This window comes from Taudactylus pleione, unplaced genomic scaffold (genome assembly GCF_031769625.1).
Source record: "Taudactylus pleione unplaced genomic scaffold, aTauple2 ptg000372l, whole genome shotgun sequence".
Taxonomy (NCBI): Eukaryota; Metazoa; Chordata; class Amphibia; order Anura; family Myobatrachidae; genus Taudactylus; species Taudactylus pleione.
The window spans coordinates 15,714,190-15,729,682 of NW_028284773.1; the positions used below are offsets into that span (position 1 = coordinate 15,714,190).

The following is a 15,493-nucleotide window of genomic DNA, read 5'->3' on the forward strand; positions in this document are numbered from 1 at the left end:
TGAAAACTTAATAACACCAAACATCTGGAAAATGGACAGTACAGATACTTATATTATTGGTGTTTTTTGTTGCAGACTGGAACTCTAACAGAAGATGGAATGGACTTGTGGGGTGTTCTTCCTTCCCATGGAAATAAGTATGTTTCCTATATAGACTGAATGTTATTTTGTAATCTAATAATGCAAGATAAATGTATTCATTGTATATGCTAGCTTTAAAAGATTATTAAAAATGGCATTTTAATAGATTCATTGGGCAAAATTTACTAAGTGGCGGGTTCTAAACCCTGGCGGTTTGATAGCGGTTTGACGGCGGGTTCTAAACCCCAGGGGTTTGGAGGCGGTTTGGCGGCTGTTTCTAAATTACAGCCCTGTTCTATTCTATTCTAAAATTTGTTTTGACGGCGGTTTTGCAGTGGTTTTGGCCTTAGTAAATCTGCGGATAGCAAAACCGCCACCAAATCGCCGGGGAGTAGAAACCGCCGCTTAGTAAATTTTTCCCATTATCTGTTAACAGCAAATAGATTTTGGAACAGACCTGAGAAGCTGCATGTGCTCTGTTAGTTTACAATATTTTCCTGTTAGCTTCCAGAAGGTACAAAACTTTACATCGGGTAACACTTTGCCATGGGGACCATTGCTCGGAGCTTTAACCAGCTGCCACTCATTAGTTGCCATTGATGGAATACTGCAGGGAGATCCATTGGATTTGAAGATGTTTGAAGCTACTCACTGGGTAAGAAGGGATTATACATTTTCACATGGAACACAAGTGTATTTTGTACAAAATAAACATTTGATTTATAAATGTTTGACTAAAAATGATATATTTCCTTTAATAACAGTCAAATGTTACCAACGTCACTAATGTAAGATTGCCAGCATTGGCGTATCTGTAGTGTGTGCAGAGTGCCAGTGGCACACAAGCTTCTGGGTCCCAGGTGCCTACACCACACACCCAGCACCCATATAATTATTATACTTACCTCTCCGGAGTCCCATGTTGGCCGGCTCTGCAGAGAGAAATCACCAGGAGAAAGTCATGGTGGCCATTTTCCAGGTGATTTGTGCATTCGCACTAAAGATGTCTCCAGGAACATAGCGCTGGCGCCATGTTCCTGGAATCCTGCGTATATGCAGTAGATACCAAAACCCAATGAAATCTGATGGCGCTAATCAAATAGTGCCCTTTAAATGTATTGATCAGGACCAAACCAAGACTGCAGCAATTAAAAAAGAGGAATCTGCAACCTCCAATCATACAACCATAAATCCACCATTACATTAATTGTGCTATACTGGACAAGGGCCCTCATTCAGAGCCGTACGCTCTGAGCAGAGCGCACGCTCTGAATGAGGGCCGGCCTCCATGAAAATGGAGTGTCCTCCTGGACGCTCGTATAGCTGTGGGTCACCACCCACAGGCTATACGAGCGTGCATTTTGATGGCCGCGATGGTCGTGACCATCGCGACCATCGAAACTGCGAGCCGGAGCCTGCTGTTGAGGATTTCAACCGCAAGCTCCGGAGTGATTTTGGCTCTATCAGAGCCAAAATCACTCCCACTGACATCACTAGTGATGTCAGTGGGCCTGCTTCTGACGGGAGGCGTTCCCGTGGGAACGCCCCCGTCAGGGAGGCACGCCCCGGCACGCCTACCAAAAGGGGCGTGCTGTCAATCAACATCGACAGCACGCCCCCTTTGATCAGACACAACGAGCGAAGGACTTTCCTTCGCTCGTCGCGTCTGGCGCATGCGCACGACGGAGCTCCCTCCGTCGTGCGCATGCTCAGTCCAGAACATCGACCCACTTGCGAGCGGACAGCCGCTCGCGAGTGGGTCTGAATCAGGCCCAAGATTAACTAATCAACCTTATATATAAAAGAAGCAGAGCTATCAGTGGGGTAGATGTATGAAGCAGTGAAAAGAGCGGAGAAGTGTGCCAGTGGCGAAGTTGCCAGTGGCAACCAATCAGCTCCTACCTATCTTTTTATAGAATGTATTTGATAAATGCAACCTCAAAGCTGATTGGTTGCCATGGGCAACTTCTCCACTGGCACACTTCTCCACTCTTTTCACTGCTTCATGCATCTATTATGTCTTACAAATATAGAATTCATAATGCATGTAGCTATGATAATAGGGAAGAAGTTAATTTGTCTCTAAACTGCATGCTTATCAACGGCCTGATCACACACACCAACCTCATTTCACCTTTTAATGTATTCACTGCTGTGTAAACTGTGATGTATCTCTTGTTAGGAACTACAACAGTCAGTGTCAGAAAATAATGAAATTTCAGCATCCAACCTGATTGTGAAACCGGAACAAGGCTGCAGCACGGTGAGCCTTCCCCCTTGTTCTAGGCACTGTGACTGAGCTGCTTTATTTTCCCACTAAATTGATCACAATTCCCTTTATGGAGATTGAATATAGTGTACAACTTGCTGGTACCAACAGACGATGCATTAGGAGTCTTTTCTTTGCTCTCTGAGCTGGCCTGTACTTGGTGATGTCACTAAAACACTAATTGTGTCAGTGATTTCAATACTTGTTATGTCAGATAGATTACCCTATAGTATGGTGGGTCTGGGCTAAATCACTGGGCAACATACAGTACAATCCATTTTCCTTTTTAATACAGATTTTTTTTTTTGAGATGAATGTAACATTAAATGGAATCTGTTCGTAAGTGTGTAACCAATAGATATAGTTACTGTAAGCCTCACAATAGGGTCAGTCTTGTCAATAAGCCCAAGCATTTAGTGATAGGAACACTTTCCAACTTAGCCCCATTCATGGCTCTCCAGCTTGGATAGATCTGCCCACAGGCACTCTGGCTGAATAGTCGGACACATGGGAGCCTGTTATTGTGATATGAAGATTATGGACTTCATACACAGGTTGACTTTGGTTATCAAAGAACAGGGATTTATGGCATGTCAGTTAATAGCCTGATTGCTATTGAGGTGGTCTTGAGCTATTAAGGTAAAGGGGGAGATGTACTAAGCCTTGGCGAGAGATAAAGTAATAACCAATCAGCTCCTAACTGCCATTCTTCAAACCCAGCCTTTAAAGTGACAGGAGCTGAATGGATAGTACTATATCTCCATCCACTTTATCTCTCTCCAAGACTTAGTACATCTCCTCCAATGTCTGTTTATATGAAATCAAAATCACAAAATACTATTAAATAAAAGTTCAGTTTAAACTATTGCTAAGTCTAGTACTTATTGGTTAGGTGCTCTAAATGTATTTTAACATGACCCCTTTCATCTACTACATTGACAATTTCAAACAGCACTGTGCAACAATGCTGAGCTGGACGTGTGGTAGTGGAAAATTTTTACAAATGCTAAAGATATACAGGATAGTTTAAAAAAGTAAATAATTAACCAAGGGCTGGTTTGGTTTACATTAACTAACATTTTCTATTATTACATTTTTAGATTTTTAACAATATTTGATATTGGTGTTTCACAAAAAGTTCTCTTGACTCTTGCAATAGTCTTGGTTGAATGTATTAATGTTAAACTGAATGTTACTTTTTGCCCTATCCCATAATACATTTGTGCTGTAGCAGCGGGCAGATTATAACTCATCAGTTCTTTCACCCATCTAGGGTCCAGTTGAAGGAATTGCCATCATCCACCAGTTTCCATTTTCTTCCAGCCTGCAGCGCATGTCTGTCATCACTCAGGAGATTGGACAGGATAAGCTAGTTATGTATATGAAGGGAGCGCCAGAGATGGTGATTGCGTTTTGCAAGGAGGAAAGTGGTAAGGATTGTTGCCTTGTGTGAATAATTGTAGTTTAACAAATTATTATAATGTACTTTCCAGATATAACTTGGTCATTTAGTAAAATTCTGCAAGTAACAGAACTCTATGAGGGGAATTTAACTTTATGTTCCATAGTTCACTTGTAGATATGGTATATAAGAAGTAATGGGCGTAACTACCATAGGTGCAAGGGGTGCCGCAGCTATGGGGACCATAGCTGAGGGGGGCCCGTTATCCTTGTCCATATACATTTTTCACCATTGGGTGGTACATAGGGGCCCCTTACAGACTTTTACTATAGCGCCTTCAATGACCTAGTTACGCCCCTGGCTACATGTAGAAATGTTTCACAGTATTCTGCCTGCTCTGTAGTATAGAACAAGAGCTTACCATCTTTAAATCGCAGTAGAGGGGTATGTAAGCAGGAGGACCAATCACATCCCACCATCATTTACGGTTTACAATGCTGTGAGAAAAAGGGAGGAATTCTCAGAAAGACAACTGCAAGGAGCCCCAGGTATAGAGAGGGGGCACTTTAGGAAAATAGGTGGTAGTGCAGCTTTAATGTAAAGTAGGAAACATGTAACAGACATTAAAATTGAGAAACAGGTAATGCTTTGACATGATATGTATATCTTTGCACATGCATGATGGAATTGCAGCTAACAATCCGTACATGGGACCTAATTTAAAGTCGGATGTAAGTTAATTTGCAACACAAATGTAACTTTGGTAAAGATTGTTACACTGGGGATGGGCCCAAATTATCTTGAGATGTGCCTATCATATTTGCCCCCATTTGAAGAGGTACAGTAAGTCATGGACATTCACAAGTAAGTAAAGTACAGAGACACAAGTCACGGTATGTCTTAAAAGACAATTTATGGGGCATCTCCTCTACCTGGTACAAGTTTCCAAGTTGATGAAGCTGTTGCCTGCATTACTGGGCCAGGTGTATCTATATACTATATTTTACATTGCACATATGTGTAACTCAAAACACAATACTGTAGGATACACGTAAGACTGCGGATGCATTTTTTGAAATGTTGCACATGTATGTTTATTATCTAAAGGCACAATGTGTGCAAAGCATTCAGGAAAACAGGACCTGTTATATCTAACTAAACTCATTGGTGGATGGAAATAGGAGAGGTTTGATCATTTACAGTACAATGCACCAAACATTCAGTAAATGACAACAGAAACTAGGAAATTAAAAGTATGAATCTCTCTCTTTTATATAGTTCCAAAAGGCTTTTCACAGGAACTTCAGTTTTACACCATGAAAGGTTTTCGAGTTATTGGACTGGCCTATAAAACTTTAGAGGATGAGAAGATTGCAGCAGATGCCAGCTTTATCAGGTACTGTACCCCAGGCCTCAATATTTCACAAGGGACCACAGAATTAATGAGACAAAAGTAAATGACTGAGTATCAGTCTACACAGAGCAGAAGAAATGTGTCAGTCAAATAGGGTGGATATTATTGTAGCTGTTTCTTATTGTTTATTAATCAAAGCTACTCATTTGCATAATACTAATAGGCATAGATTTACATGTACAATACAATAGAACTTGTGTTAATTAGATGGTTTGAACTGAATCGTTTCACTTATACATTTATTATTTACAACTTGCTGAATCAGACAAACCTTCTCTAGACTAGAACAACAACTCAATCCACCCATTAATCCACCCATAAATTATTCATTTAACTGCTAGGTTGGTATAAATAATTATTGTGTCTCTACCATAGTGATATTATCAGGGCAGCTATAGGCTGTCAGACAAGTATAACTAAATTTATTTGTATCTAATTTTTAGGGAGGATATTGAATCAGGACTGGAATTTCTCGGTTTGCTTATATTAGAAAATAGAATGAAACCAGAAACAAAACCTGTTCTGCAAGAACTGAGTGCTGCCAATATCAGGACTGTCATGGTCACAGGTAACCTCAAGGCATTTTACATGCTATCACTTTGCAACTGAAATGCAGCACTTACTGTCTGCAATATTGTTCCTGGGACTCACTTAGCATTAAACTAAATCTTCAGGATTTTTGTATAGCTCTGAAATTGTGACCATAAAGTTTAGTTTCTGTGGCTATAATTTTTGATTTGTGCACTTTAAATCTTCATTTAAGAAACACCATTGGTAGAATGAGGCCTTCCTCATCATCATCAACCCAAAAACTAGCACCCGCAGACATATGCCTCTTAAAAGTCATATCTTAAAGATACATGTCATGACTGGACGCATCTCTAAGGGTATGGTTGACTGGCTATTCACAATTAAACTAATCAGAGATTTGTGATTTCCACTTCTTACATCCGGTGTATAGTAATGCCTATACATTTATCCCTCCATCCATCATAGGAGTTGTCATTCTGCTGATTTCATTTTACATTTCCACTTTCTATAATGGCTGCTGAGCTGGAAGTGTAATATGAACATATTTTCCAATGCTATTCAAAGTTCTGTCAAATCTATAGACACTTGTATATTTGTGTGCATGAAATTAAACTCACTATTTCCACTTGCTAGATCATTCTATTAATCTCTGATATAAGCATAAATTGTTTTTGAAATATAACAGTTGACATAGTAACTGAGAATATTGCATCTGGTCACAATAACATGTCACTTGCTCCACAGGAGATAATATACAAACGGCCATAACTGTAGCAAGGTCATCAAGCCTAGTCCCAGAGAACAGCAATATTATTCTTGTAGAAGCTGAAGAACCCACTGGAGTAAGATCTGCAAAAATTTCTTGGCACCCAATTGAAGAGCCTGAACAAAGTTCCGATGAAACGAAAGTAAGGTTCCTTTTTTAATGCTGAAGGCTAATTGGTCATTTAGCTCATTTCTACCTTGTCATCTTTTACTTCCTGTGCATTGATTTTTTACCAAATGTATGAAAATAATGAGTATTTATACATCTGCTCTATTTTGAACAAAAAGACAATACCACCATTATAAGTATTATATACACTCTCTCTGTTGCAGATGTCAGTGAATATTAACGTTGAAGGTCGAACAGTTTTAGAGGAAGCCCAGGGTGATTATCATTTCGCAATGAGCGGAAAGACGTATCAGGTTGTCTTGCAGCATTTCCAGAGTTTGCTGCCAAAAGTATGTTAGTTGCAAAATAATATTCTATATGGTATGATTGTCTGGAGAATTAATAAATGATAATTATTACCCAACAAATACGCCTTTAATACTTTTGCCACTAGCCAAATCCTTACATAACATACACTAAGGTTTTGGAGGTGGGATATTAAACTTTGAGTCATCGATACTACTTACAAGTGCCTAAAACGTCCTTCCTGTGCTGCACATTACATGCACATCCCTCATAATTGCTGTTGCAAACTTATTTATGCACTTTTTATATGCAAAGTTTGTAGAACTTGCCAAAATCCTATGGCTTACTCAAAAATCATGGAATAATTTTTCTCTCCTTTAAAATGGTTTAGTGGTTTTAAATATGTTCTTGCCTCTAACCTAAGGTGCACATTATTCCAACATGAAAGTGTATTTCCAATTCCTTCCCCTGGGTTCCCTGGTACCTGTGCAAAATACATGGGTGGATATTAGGAACAGACATAGTGTAGGTTGCAGAACTCACCAAATGGTTGGTGACAGAGCTAGGAACAGTGTCACTGAGATGGGGGCACACAGTAATAAAATTACATGGGGGTAGAGTCCAAGTTTGAAGTGGCGTCTTTATAATTAGCAAGTACCAATGTTTCTCTACCCAGCACCGACACTTGTATCATTTGCATCTCTTAGTTTGTAAGTAATTTCCTAAATACTATACAGAAAAATAAAAAAGAAAAGGGCTCCTCGCCATGCTTTCAGGGCAGCCCTGCAGTATGGTGCACTCCAAGTTTAACTCTTATCCCCAATGCACTTGGCTTAAAGGAATCATTGTACTACAAGAGGATGTGAGTTGATATGGGTTGATGATTTCTACTTCAAACGTGAGAGGTTTACAAAAGTGTTGAATCTTACAAATAAAGTCTTTGATGTGTTGTCACTGAAACAGAATATAAACTAAGAAACACATTTTTGTCTATTTCTTAAGTATTGTTTAAAAAAAATGCAAATGTATTTTATTGCAGCTCCTGGTGAATGGGGCCGTCTTTGCCAGAATGTCACCTGGGCAAAAATCAAGTCTAATAGAGGAATTCCAAAAACTTGAGTATGTTTTATATTGTTTTATATTGGTTGGAGTATTACTGGCAATATGTGTGTAGAACATAGATATATAATATTCTACAATATATAACACTTTAATATGAATTCTAATTTTGTTTTTATTCATCCCAACAGTTACTACGTGTGCATGTGTGGTGATGGAGCCAATGACTGTGGTGTAAGCATAAACATTGGTTTCTTATTTCATCTACTACTGTGTTAAACACAAATTGCTTACATGGAGCTTGAAGAACACTAATAATTAATGCTGTGGTTAGTTATTTAAGTTCTACTGTGAGACAAGATTAAGAAGCACTGTGTTGCGGAGCTCTTTTACCTGCATTGATCAGGGTCATTTTTCTTCCTGAGCATTCATGTATTTTGTTAATTCTGAATGTGATTCTCAAGAAAAATGTTGCACGATACACTTGAATGTAAAAACAAAAAACAATGTACATATTATGAGAAATGGAACAGTTGCTATTTCAACAATCTGTTCATTTATAAAATTAAATGCCCCCTTTTCATTATACTTGCCACACTATATATGACAGCACCCAGAACCTACAATGTCTGGTCAGTAAAGTAGTAAACAGCATTCAGCAAAAATGTAACTGGTTAACAGAGATTTAGAGGGAAATGTATCAAACTATCTAAAGAAGACAAGTGGATATGTCCTAATTATCAACCAATCAGGTTCTAGGAGGTACATTTACTAAAGTGAGAGTTTTTAGAAGTGGCCCATAGCAACCAATCAGATTCTACTTAACATTTAACTAGCACCTTCTAGAAGATAATAGCTAGAATCTTATTTATTTGTTCTAAAAACTCTCACTTTAGTAAATTTACTCCATGCTATCATTTTATAGAATGTAATAGATAAAAGATAGCTAGGATTTGATTGGTTGGGACGGTCAATACCTCCACTGTCCCTATTTTGAATGTTTAATACATCTCCTCTTTAATCTGATGAGTAAACAGAGATCATTGACCAGTATTATTTATCTATCTTATTAAAGCATCCACCACAGAGACTAGTATCCAGGATTCAGACCACCCACCTTCCCAAACTACTAGTGATTGGTAGGAATGCTGACTGTCTCTCTATAATCATTTACCGCCATTGCACTGGGATCACGGATATCACGCAGAGCAATCGCAGAGTGAGTGACAGACAGAGAGCATTTGGGGGTGGTGATGGGGGGATGGGCAGCAAAACACAGGCATGCCAGTGCAGTGGCGTCACAAGGGTGGTCCGGGCCGCACCCGGGTGTCACCTGCCGAGGGCTGACACCAAGGTGCAGACTCCCCCTCAGTGACAGGAGCCGGGTGCTGCAGTTTAGAATTACATGCAGCACTCAGTTCCTGACACAGTGAGGGAGCCGGCACTTCAGACAGGCTGGTCCCCGGGGGCAACCCGCACCTCCAGCACCCACGGTGTGACAAAATCGGAACTCGGACTGCTTTGCGATTGCACATATTAGTATACTTTCGCAGCAGAACTGCATACACGATTGTAGCCGCGATCCTTACTGAATCAGGCCTTTCTCAGTATGAGACACCAACTGCTTTACATTAGAGATGTGCGCTGACCCCCGTGTTTTGGTTTTGGATCTGGAATCATCTTTGTGTTTTGGTTTTGCAAAACCACTCTCAAGTGGTTTGGTTTTGGTTTTGGGTCTGGGTTTTTAAAATAAAAATAAATAAATAAAAAATTATAAAAAAAATTTAAAAACAGCTAAAATCATGTAATTTTAACAATCCAAACCCCAAATTTCAGATTTAAAATCCAAATTCTGAACTGCAGGAAGCCGCGACTCAGATTTATCCGGATTCACGACATTTGGGTGGATTCGGATTTCTGGAGAACAGAACCGCACATCTCTACTTTATATAATTATGTTTATAGCTACTGTAGCTCTTAATGTTCAGTCCCTAAATCATACTGCCGTAACCTTATTATAAATCTTTTTTTTCCAGGCTCTGAAAGTAGCCCATGCTGGTATATCTCTCTCTGAGCAAGAAGCATCTGTCGCCTCCCCATTCACCTCACGTACTCCAAACATACGATGTATCCCACAGTTGATCAAGTAGGTTAAGGAATAATTTATATCACATGTTTATGCTTCACAAGACTCTAAATGTAGAACTTAGAAACATGTTACATCTCACAAAACATGTTCATACGTGTAGCTAAGTTTTGGCGCACAACATATGTTGTAGAGCAAGGTGTACTATCTCTGTATGACAGTATTACAAGGCATTATTCATGTTTACTTGCACAGGGCTCAGAGTGGCAGCAATGAAGGCTGATTCCTGCATATAGGGGAGAAATTACTATAACGGTCTTCAATCAAGCAGATGTCAGTTTTTATTAGTCTGATAGCACTAGACTGCTAAAAGTATATGGCTGCTATGGGTTACAGTGCCTAGTACCATGTTATTAAGGGGTCTATTCATCATCATTTAATTTCTACAAAAGCAGGTAAAATGAATATTTTCACCTGTAATTGTAGAAATTAAGTGTCCGGGCCATTCATCAAGAAGGCAATTCAGGAGATATCACAGATACCTCCTGCTTACTGGAATTGCCCGCTGTCCCCAAACACTAGTATAGGGACAAAATTCATCAATTTTCAGAGCTTGATTGTGGGAGCATACGCCATCTTAAGATGGCGATTGCTCCTGCATGCGGCTTGCAACCAGGTTGTGAAGAGGGATCCTTTTGGATCCCTCCGCCCCTATCTGGCTCCATCCACCGGACATCAAGGCTCTTGTGTGCATGTAGGTCACACCTGTGCACTTGTCTCACTGCTCCGGAGCAGCGAAGCCGCTCGTGGAGGCAGATGATTTTCTGATCAGCTGTCTCCGCGCCGCAGTAATGATGAATTGCTCCAGCGCTCGCAGGGACTTAGTATGTTAATTATCGGGGTCCATTCAGACACTGCTAATTAAAATAATGAATAGACCCCTAAATGAGATACACTGTCATGTTAGGAAAAGCCTACAATAAATAAAGAGGAAAAACTAAAATATGTTTACCCTTAGCAGTGCAGTATTAAAGGTAGTACTGTATTTAAACACTTGCAAACTATCATGTACCATACAGTATGTATAAGAAATACCACATTTTGATTCCACACTCACAGCACAATATTTTAAAAAGGAATCACCGACTTGACCATAGAGTAGCAGTATCAATCCAGCAATTCAATTATGAACGAGCATTGCATCTATATATAAAAGAAAACCACAGTCCAAGCACACTGTAGTGAACCTAATGATGACTAAAATGTAATAAAAAAATTCTTCTCCGACTGATACAGCATGGTCATATAAATGGTTGATATTATCAATTATGGTGAGTATAATTAGTGGGCACAAAAAAAAACATCTGCATCAAATTATTGGTCCAGTTTGAATGCAACTTGTGAGCTGCCTGTATGTGGGAAGTCTTGTTTTAGTGACCATCTTTATTTCTTTTGTATTTCTGTTCAGGGAAGGAAGAGCTGCATTAGTCACATCCTTCTGTGTCTTCAAGTACATGACTCTTTATGCCATGATCCAGTTTGTTTGCCTGCTGCTGCTCTATTGGGTAATTTATTTGAAGTTGTTCTTCAATCATTACAATAAAGACACTAGAAAACATTCAGGGGTGGCCCTTGCAATGTGGACACACTTTAACCCCCCCACACACCCATCAGCTCTGCCCAGTCCCACGCCCCCACTTGTATGGAGGGCATCTTCTCCTCTTCGGAGTAAAACACTAGGCCGTGACATTATAGCTGGCACCACATTCCCAGCCAATCACTAACATAGTGGAGCAGCGACCAGCAGCTTCACATGTAAGAAGCTGCCAGCCCCTCCATGTGAGCTGCTGGTGCATAGTGAAATCACTCCATCTACAAAACTTTCCTGGTCTATATAGAACCTCTCCAGGGAATAGGCTATTGGTAGGGAATAATGGATATGTCACATCTCTCCCTTTAAAATTACTTCCTAAATTTATTTACTGCTTTTAATCCTTCCCTGTTTCCTGGAGCATATACCAACTGCCCTAAGAGACAGGAGGCAGCCAAGATAAAGTACAAGAAAGTGGAGATGACCACAGTTACGTCTTCAAAAACTTTTTCCTGTGCAGCTTAATTCCCCTTTTTGCCTCTGAACTAATCTTAGATGCTCATTTTTTACTTTGTATTTTTATTGTGACCAATTCTTCTCATAGACCTAAATTATAAAATCTTCTCTTTATGGCATATGCTACAAGTCTGAAGGAAATTGTAAATCATTTAAAATTAGTTGTAGCCCTGAGTGTAAGATGACAGAATACATATTCCCTGTGGATGGATATGACTGCTCCCTTTTGATACATAAGCGCATACCCCTTTTGTTCATGAAATAATAAAGGGTGCATCCTTATTTTGGGGCTAGGGGCCTGATACAGAGATGTATGCTAATGATGCCACTGTTGTGAATTTGTACACAGTGTCTGTGTGAGAATATGCAAATGTTGCAGCCGCCAGGATTTGTGATGAGAAGCCCATCAGCGGCTTCACAAATCCAAACTAATTGCTTACAAAGAAGCAGCATGAGATGCAAATTATTGAAGCTCTGAGTAACCTTATGGTTACTCAGAATGGCCACTGGAAATGAGCTGCCGTCGCCATATTTAGTGTGTGTGGAATCACAATCATTCTACGTCCAAATCCTCACTAGGACTGCCGTCGGTAATGACACTTGATGCATGTGCAGTGTGACTGCACAGATCAATGAAATCGCTCAAGTGCATAAACATTGGCGTCCATCTCTGAACCAGGCCCTAGATGCAGACTAATGCTGGGTTCACACTGACAGATACATTGGCCAATCAATTGATCGACCAATGTATCTGCTGCCCATCGGGCAGTGTGTACCCGCGATATGTCGTTGAACGTCGGCGTTCCCCGACATATCGCATTGACTGTGCTGCACAGCCGATGGACAAATATGTCTGCAGACATATCTGTCCATCGGCAAGTGTGTACGTCTGCAGACCGTCCATACACACACAGCGGCAGCCATGAGGAGGGCGGCGGGACACCCCCCTGCCCACTGGGACACGCCCCCTGGCCGCCGGGACCTGCGGGCAGACACAGATGATGGTTGTTCAGTGTGTATGAACAACCATCATCTGCAGATGTATCTGTATAATGTATAGTCACCATTACTCCCACCTGCTGAATGTTAAGGCTTTATCCATCCATACTCATTCTCCTAACTGCAAAAGAAAAATGAGCAATGCAACAAGATAGTTGTTTCACAGGGAATATAATGCTCGTTAACTAAATTACATATATATATACTGTATATATACAGTCAGGTACATAAATATTGGGACATTGACAGAATTTTCATATTTTGGCCTCTATTCACCACCACAATGGCTTTGAAATTAAACAAACAAGATGTGCTTTAACTGCAGACTTTCAGATTTAATTTGAGGGTAATTACATCCAAATCAGGTGAACGGTGTAGGAATTACAACGGTTTCTATATGTGCCTCCCACTTTTTAAGGGGCCAAAAGTAATGGGACTATCAACTCAAAAGCTATTTCATGGACAGGTGTGGGCTATTCCCCTTCGTTATTTCATTATCAATTAAGCAGGTAAAAGGTCTGAAGTTGATTCTAGGTGTGACATTTGCATTTGGAATCAGTTGCTGTCGACTCTCAATATGAGATCCAAAGAGCTGTCACTATCAGTGAAGCAAGCCATCATTAGGCTGAAAAATCAAAACAAACCCATCAGAGAGATAGCAAAAACATTAGGTGTGGCCAAATCAACTGTTTGGAACATTCTTAAAAAGAAAGAACGCACCGGAGAGCTCAGCAACACCAAAAGACCTAGAAGACCATGGAAAACAACTGTGGTGGATGACAGAAGAATTAGTTCCCTGGTGAAGAAAAACCCCTTCACAACAGTTGGCCAAATCAAGAACACTCTCCAGGAGGTAGGTGTATATGTGTCAAAGTCAACAATCAAGAGAAGACTTCCCAAGAGTGAATATAGAGGGTTCACCACAAGATATAAACCATTGGTGAGCCTCAAAAACAGGAAAACCAGATTAGAGTTTGCCAAACAACATCTAAAAAAGCCATTACAGTTCTGGAACAACATCCTATGGACAGATGAGACAAAGATAAACTTGTAGCAGAGTGATGGGAAGAGAAGAGTATGGACAAGGAAAGGAACTGCTCATGATCCAAAACATACCACCTCATCAGTGAAGCATGGTGGTGGTAGTGTCATGGTCGTGGGCATGTATGGCTGCCAATGGAACTGGTTCCCTTGTATTTATTGTTGATGTGACTGCTGACAAAAGCAGCAGAATGAATTCTGAAGTGTTTCGGGCAATATTATATGCTCATATTCAGTCAAATGCTTCAGAACGGCGCTTCACAGTGCAAATGGACAATGACCCGAAGCATACTGCAAAAGCAACCAAAGAGTTTTTTAAGGCTAAAAAGTAGAATGTTATGCAATGGCCAAGTCAATCCCCTGACCTGAATTCCGATTGAGCATGAATTTCACTTGATGAAGACAAAACTGAAGGGAAAATGCCACAAGAACAAGCAGAAACTGAAACATTTGCAGTAGAGGCCTGGCAGAGCATCACCAGGGATGAAACCAAGCGTCTGGTGATGTCTATGCGTTCCAGACTTCAGGCTGTAATTGCCTGCAAAGGATTTGCAACAAAGTATTAAAAAGTGAAAGTTAGATTTAGGATTGTTTAGTTTGTCCCATTACTTTTGGCCCCTTAAAAAGTGGGAGGCACATATAGAAACCATTGTAATTCCTACACCGTTCACCTGATTTGGATGTAATTACCCTCAAATTAAATCTGAAAGTCTGCAGTTAAAGCACATCTTGTTTGTTTCATTTCAAAGCCATTGTGGTGGTGAATAGAGGGCAAAATATGAAATTTCTGTCAATGTCCCAATATTTATGCACCTGACTGTATATATAGATAGATAGATAGATAGATAGATAGATAGATAGATAGATAGATAGATAGATAGATAGATAGATAGATAGATAGATAGATAGATGGATATATACTTACTGTACCCGGTTCATTGACCTGAGTTCGCCATTCCTTTATGTATATTGGGCACTGGGGAAATTGTACGGCTGTTATCTGGAATGCCTCCCTCTCCAAGCCACTTTTATCATTGAAAAATAGTAACAGCAAATGTAAAATAGAGCAATATCATTACATTTAGTATATTTATATATATAATGTACTGTATATTGTATCAAAATTGTATGCATTGGTTATTTGGTTATGTATGAGTTGAATGTAATGATATTGCTCTATGTTAAGGTTGGTTGTTGCTACTGATAACCGTGGATTTGTATTAATAAAAAGCAATAGAAGTAGCAATAAAAGTTATTGATAACTAATGAAACTTTGTGTTAATGAATATTTAAAATACACATATCCCAGGACTTTAATAGTTTG

General features: G+C 39.8%; 1 protein-coding gene across 1 annotated transcript in view; it reads left to right on the plus strand.

Moving 5' to 3' along the window:
- The window catches only part of LOC148508306 (putative cation-transporting ATPase 13A4), a 44,177-nt gene that overhangs the window by 15,845 nt on the left and 12,839 nt on the right, over nucleotides 1-15,493 (plus strand). Inside the window, exons 13-24 of the mRNA XM_088444762.1 lie at nucleotides 76-137; nucleotides 586-736; nucleotides 2,264-2,344; nucleotides 3,624-3,780; nucleotides 5,031-5,148; nucleotides 5,610-5,734; nucleotides 6,442-6,605; nucleotides 6,796-6,921; nucleotides 7,917-7,996; nucleotides 8,128-8,170; nucleotides 9,973-10,082; nucleotides 11,491-11,587. Coding sequence (XP_088300888.1) covers nucleotides 76-137; nucleotides 586-736; nucleotides 2,264-2,344; nucleotides 3,624-3,780; nucleotides 5,031-5,148; nucleotides 5,610-5,734; nucleotides 6,442-6,605; nucleotides 6,796-6,921; nucleotides 7,917-7,996; nucleotides 8,128-8,170; nucleotides 9,973-10,082; nucleotides 11,491-11,587 — 1,314 coding nt within the window. The remainder of the gene's footprint in view (nucleotides 1-75; nucleotides 138-585; nucleotides 737-2,263; nucleotides 2,345-3,623; nucleotides 3,781-5,030; nucleotides 5,149-5,609; nucleotides 5,735-6,441; nucleotides 6,606-6,795; nucleotides 6,922-7,916; nucleotides 7,997-8,127; nucleotides 8,171-9,972; nucleotides 10,083-11,490; nucleotides 11,588-15,493) is intronic.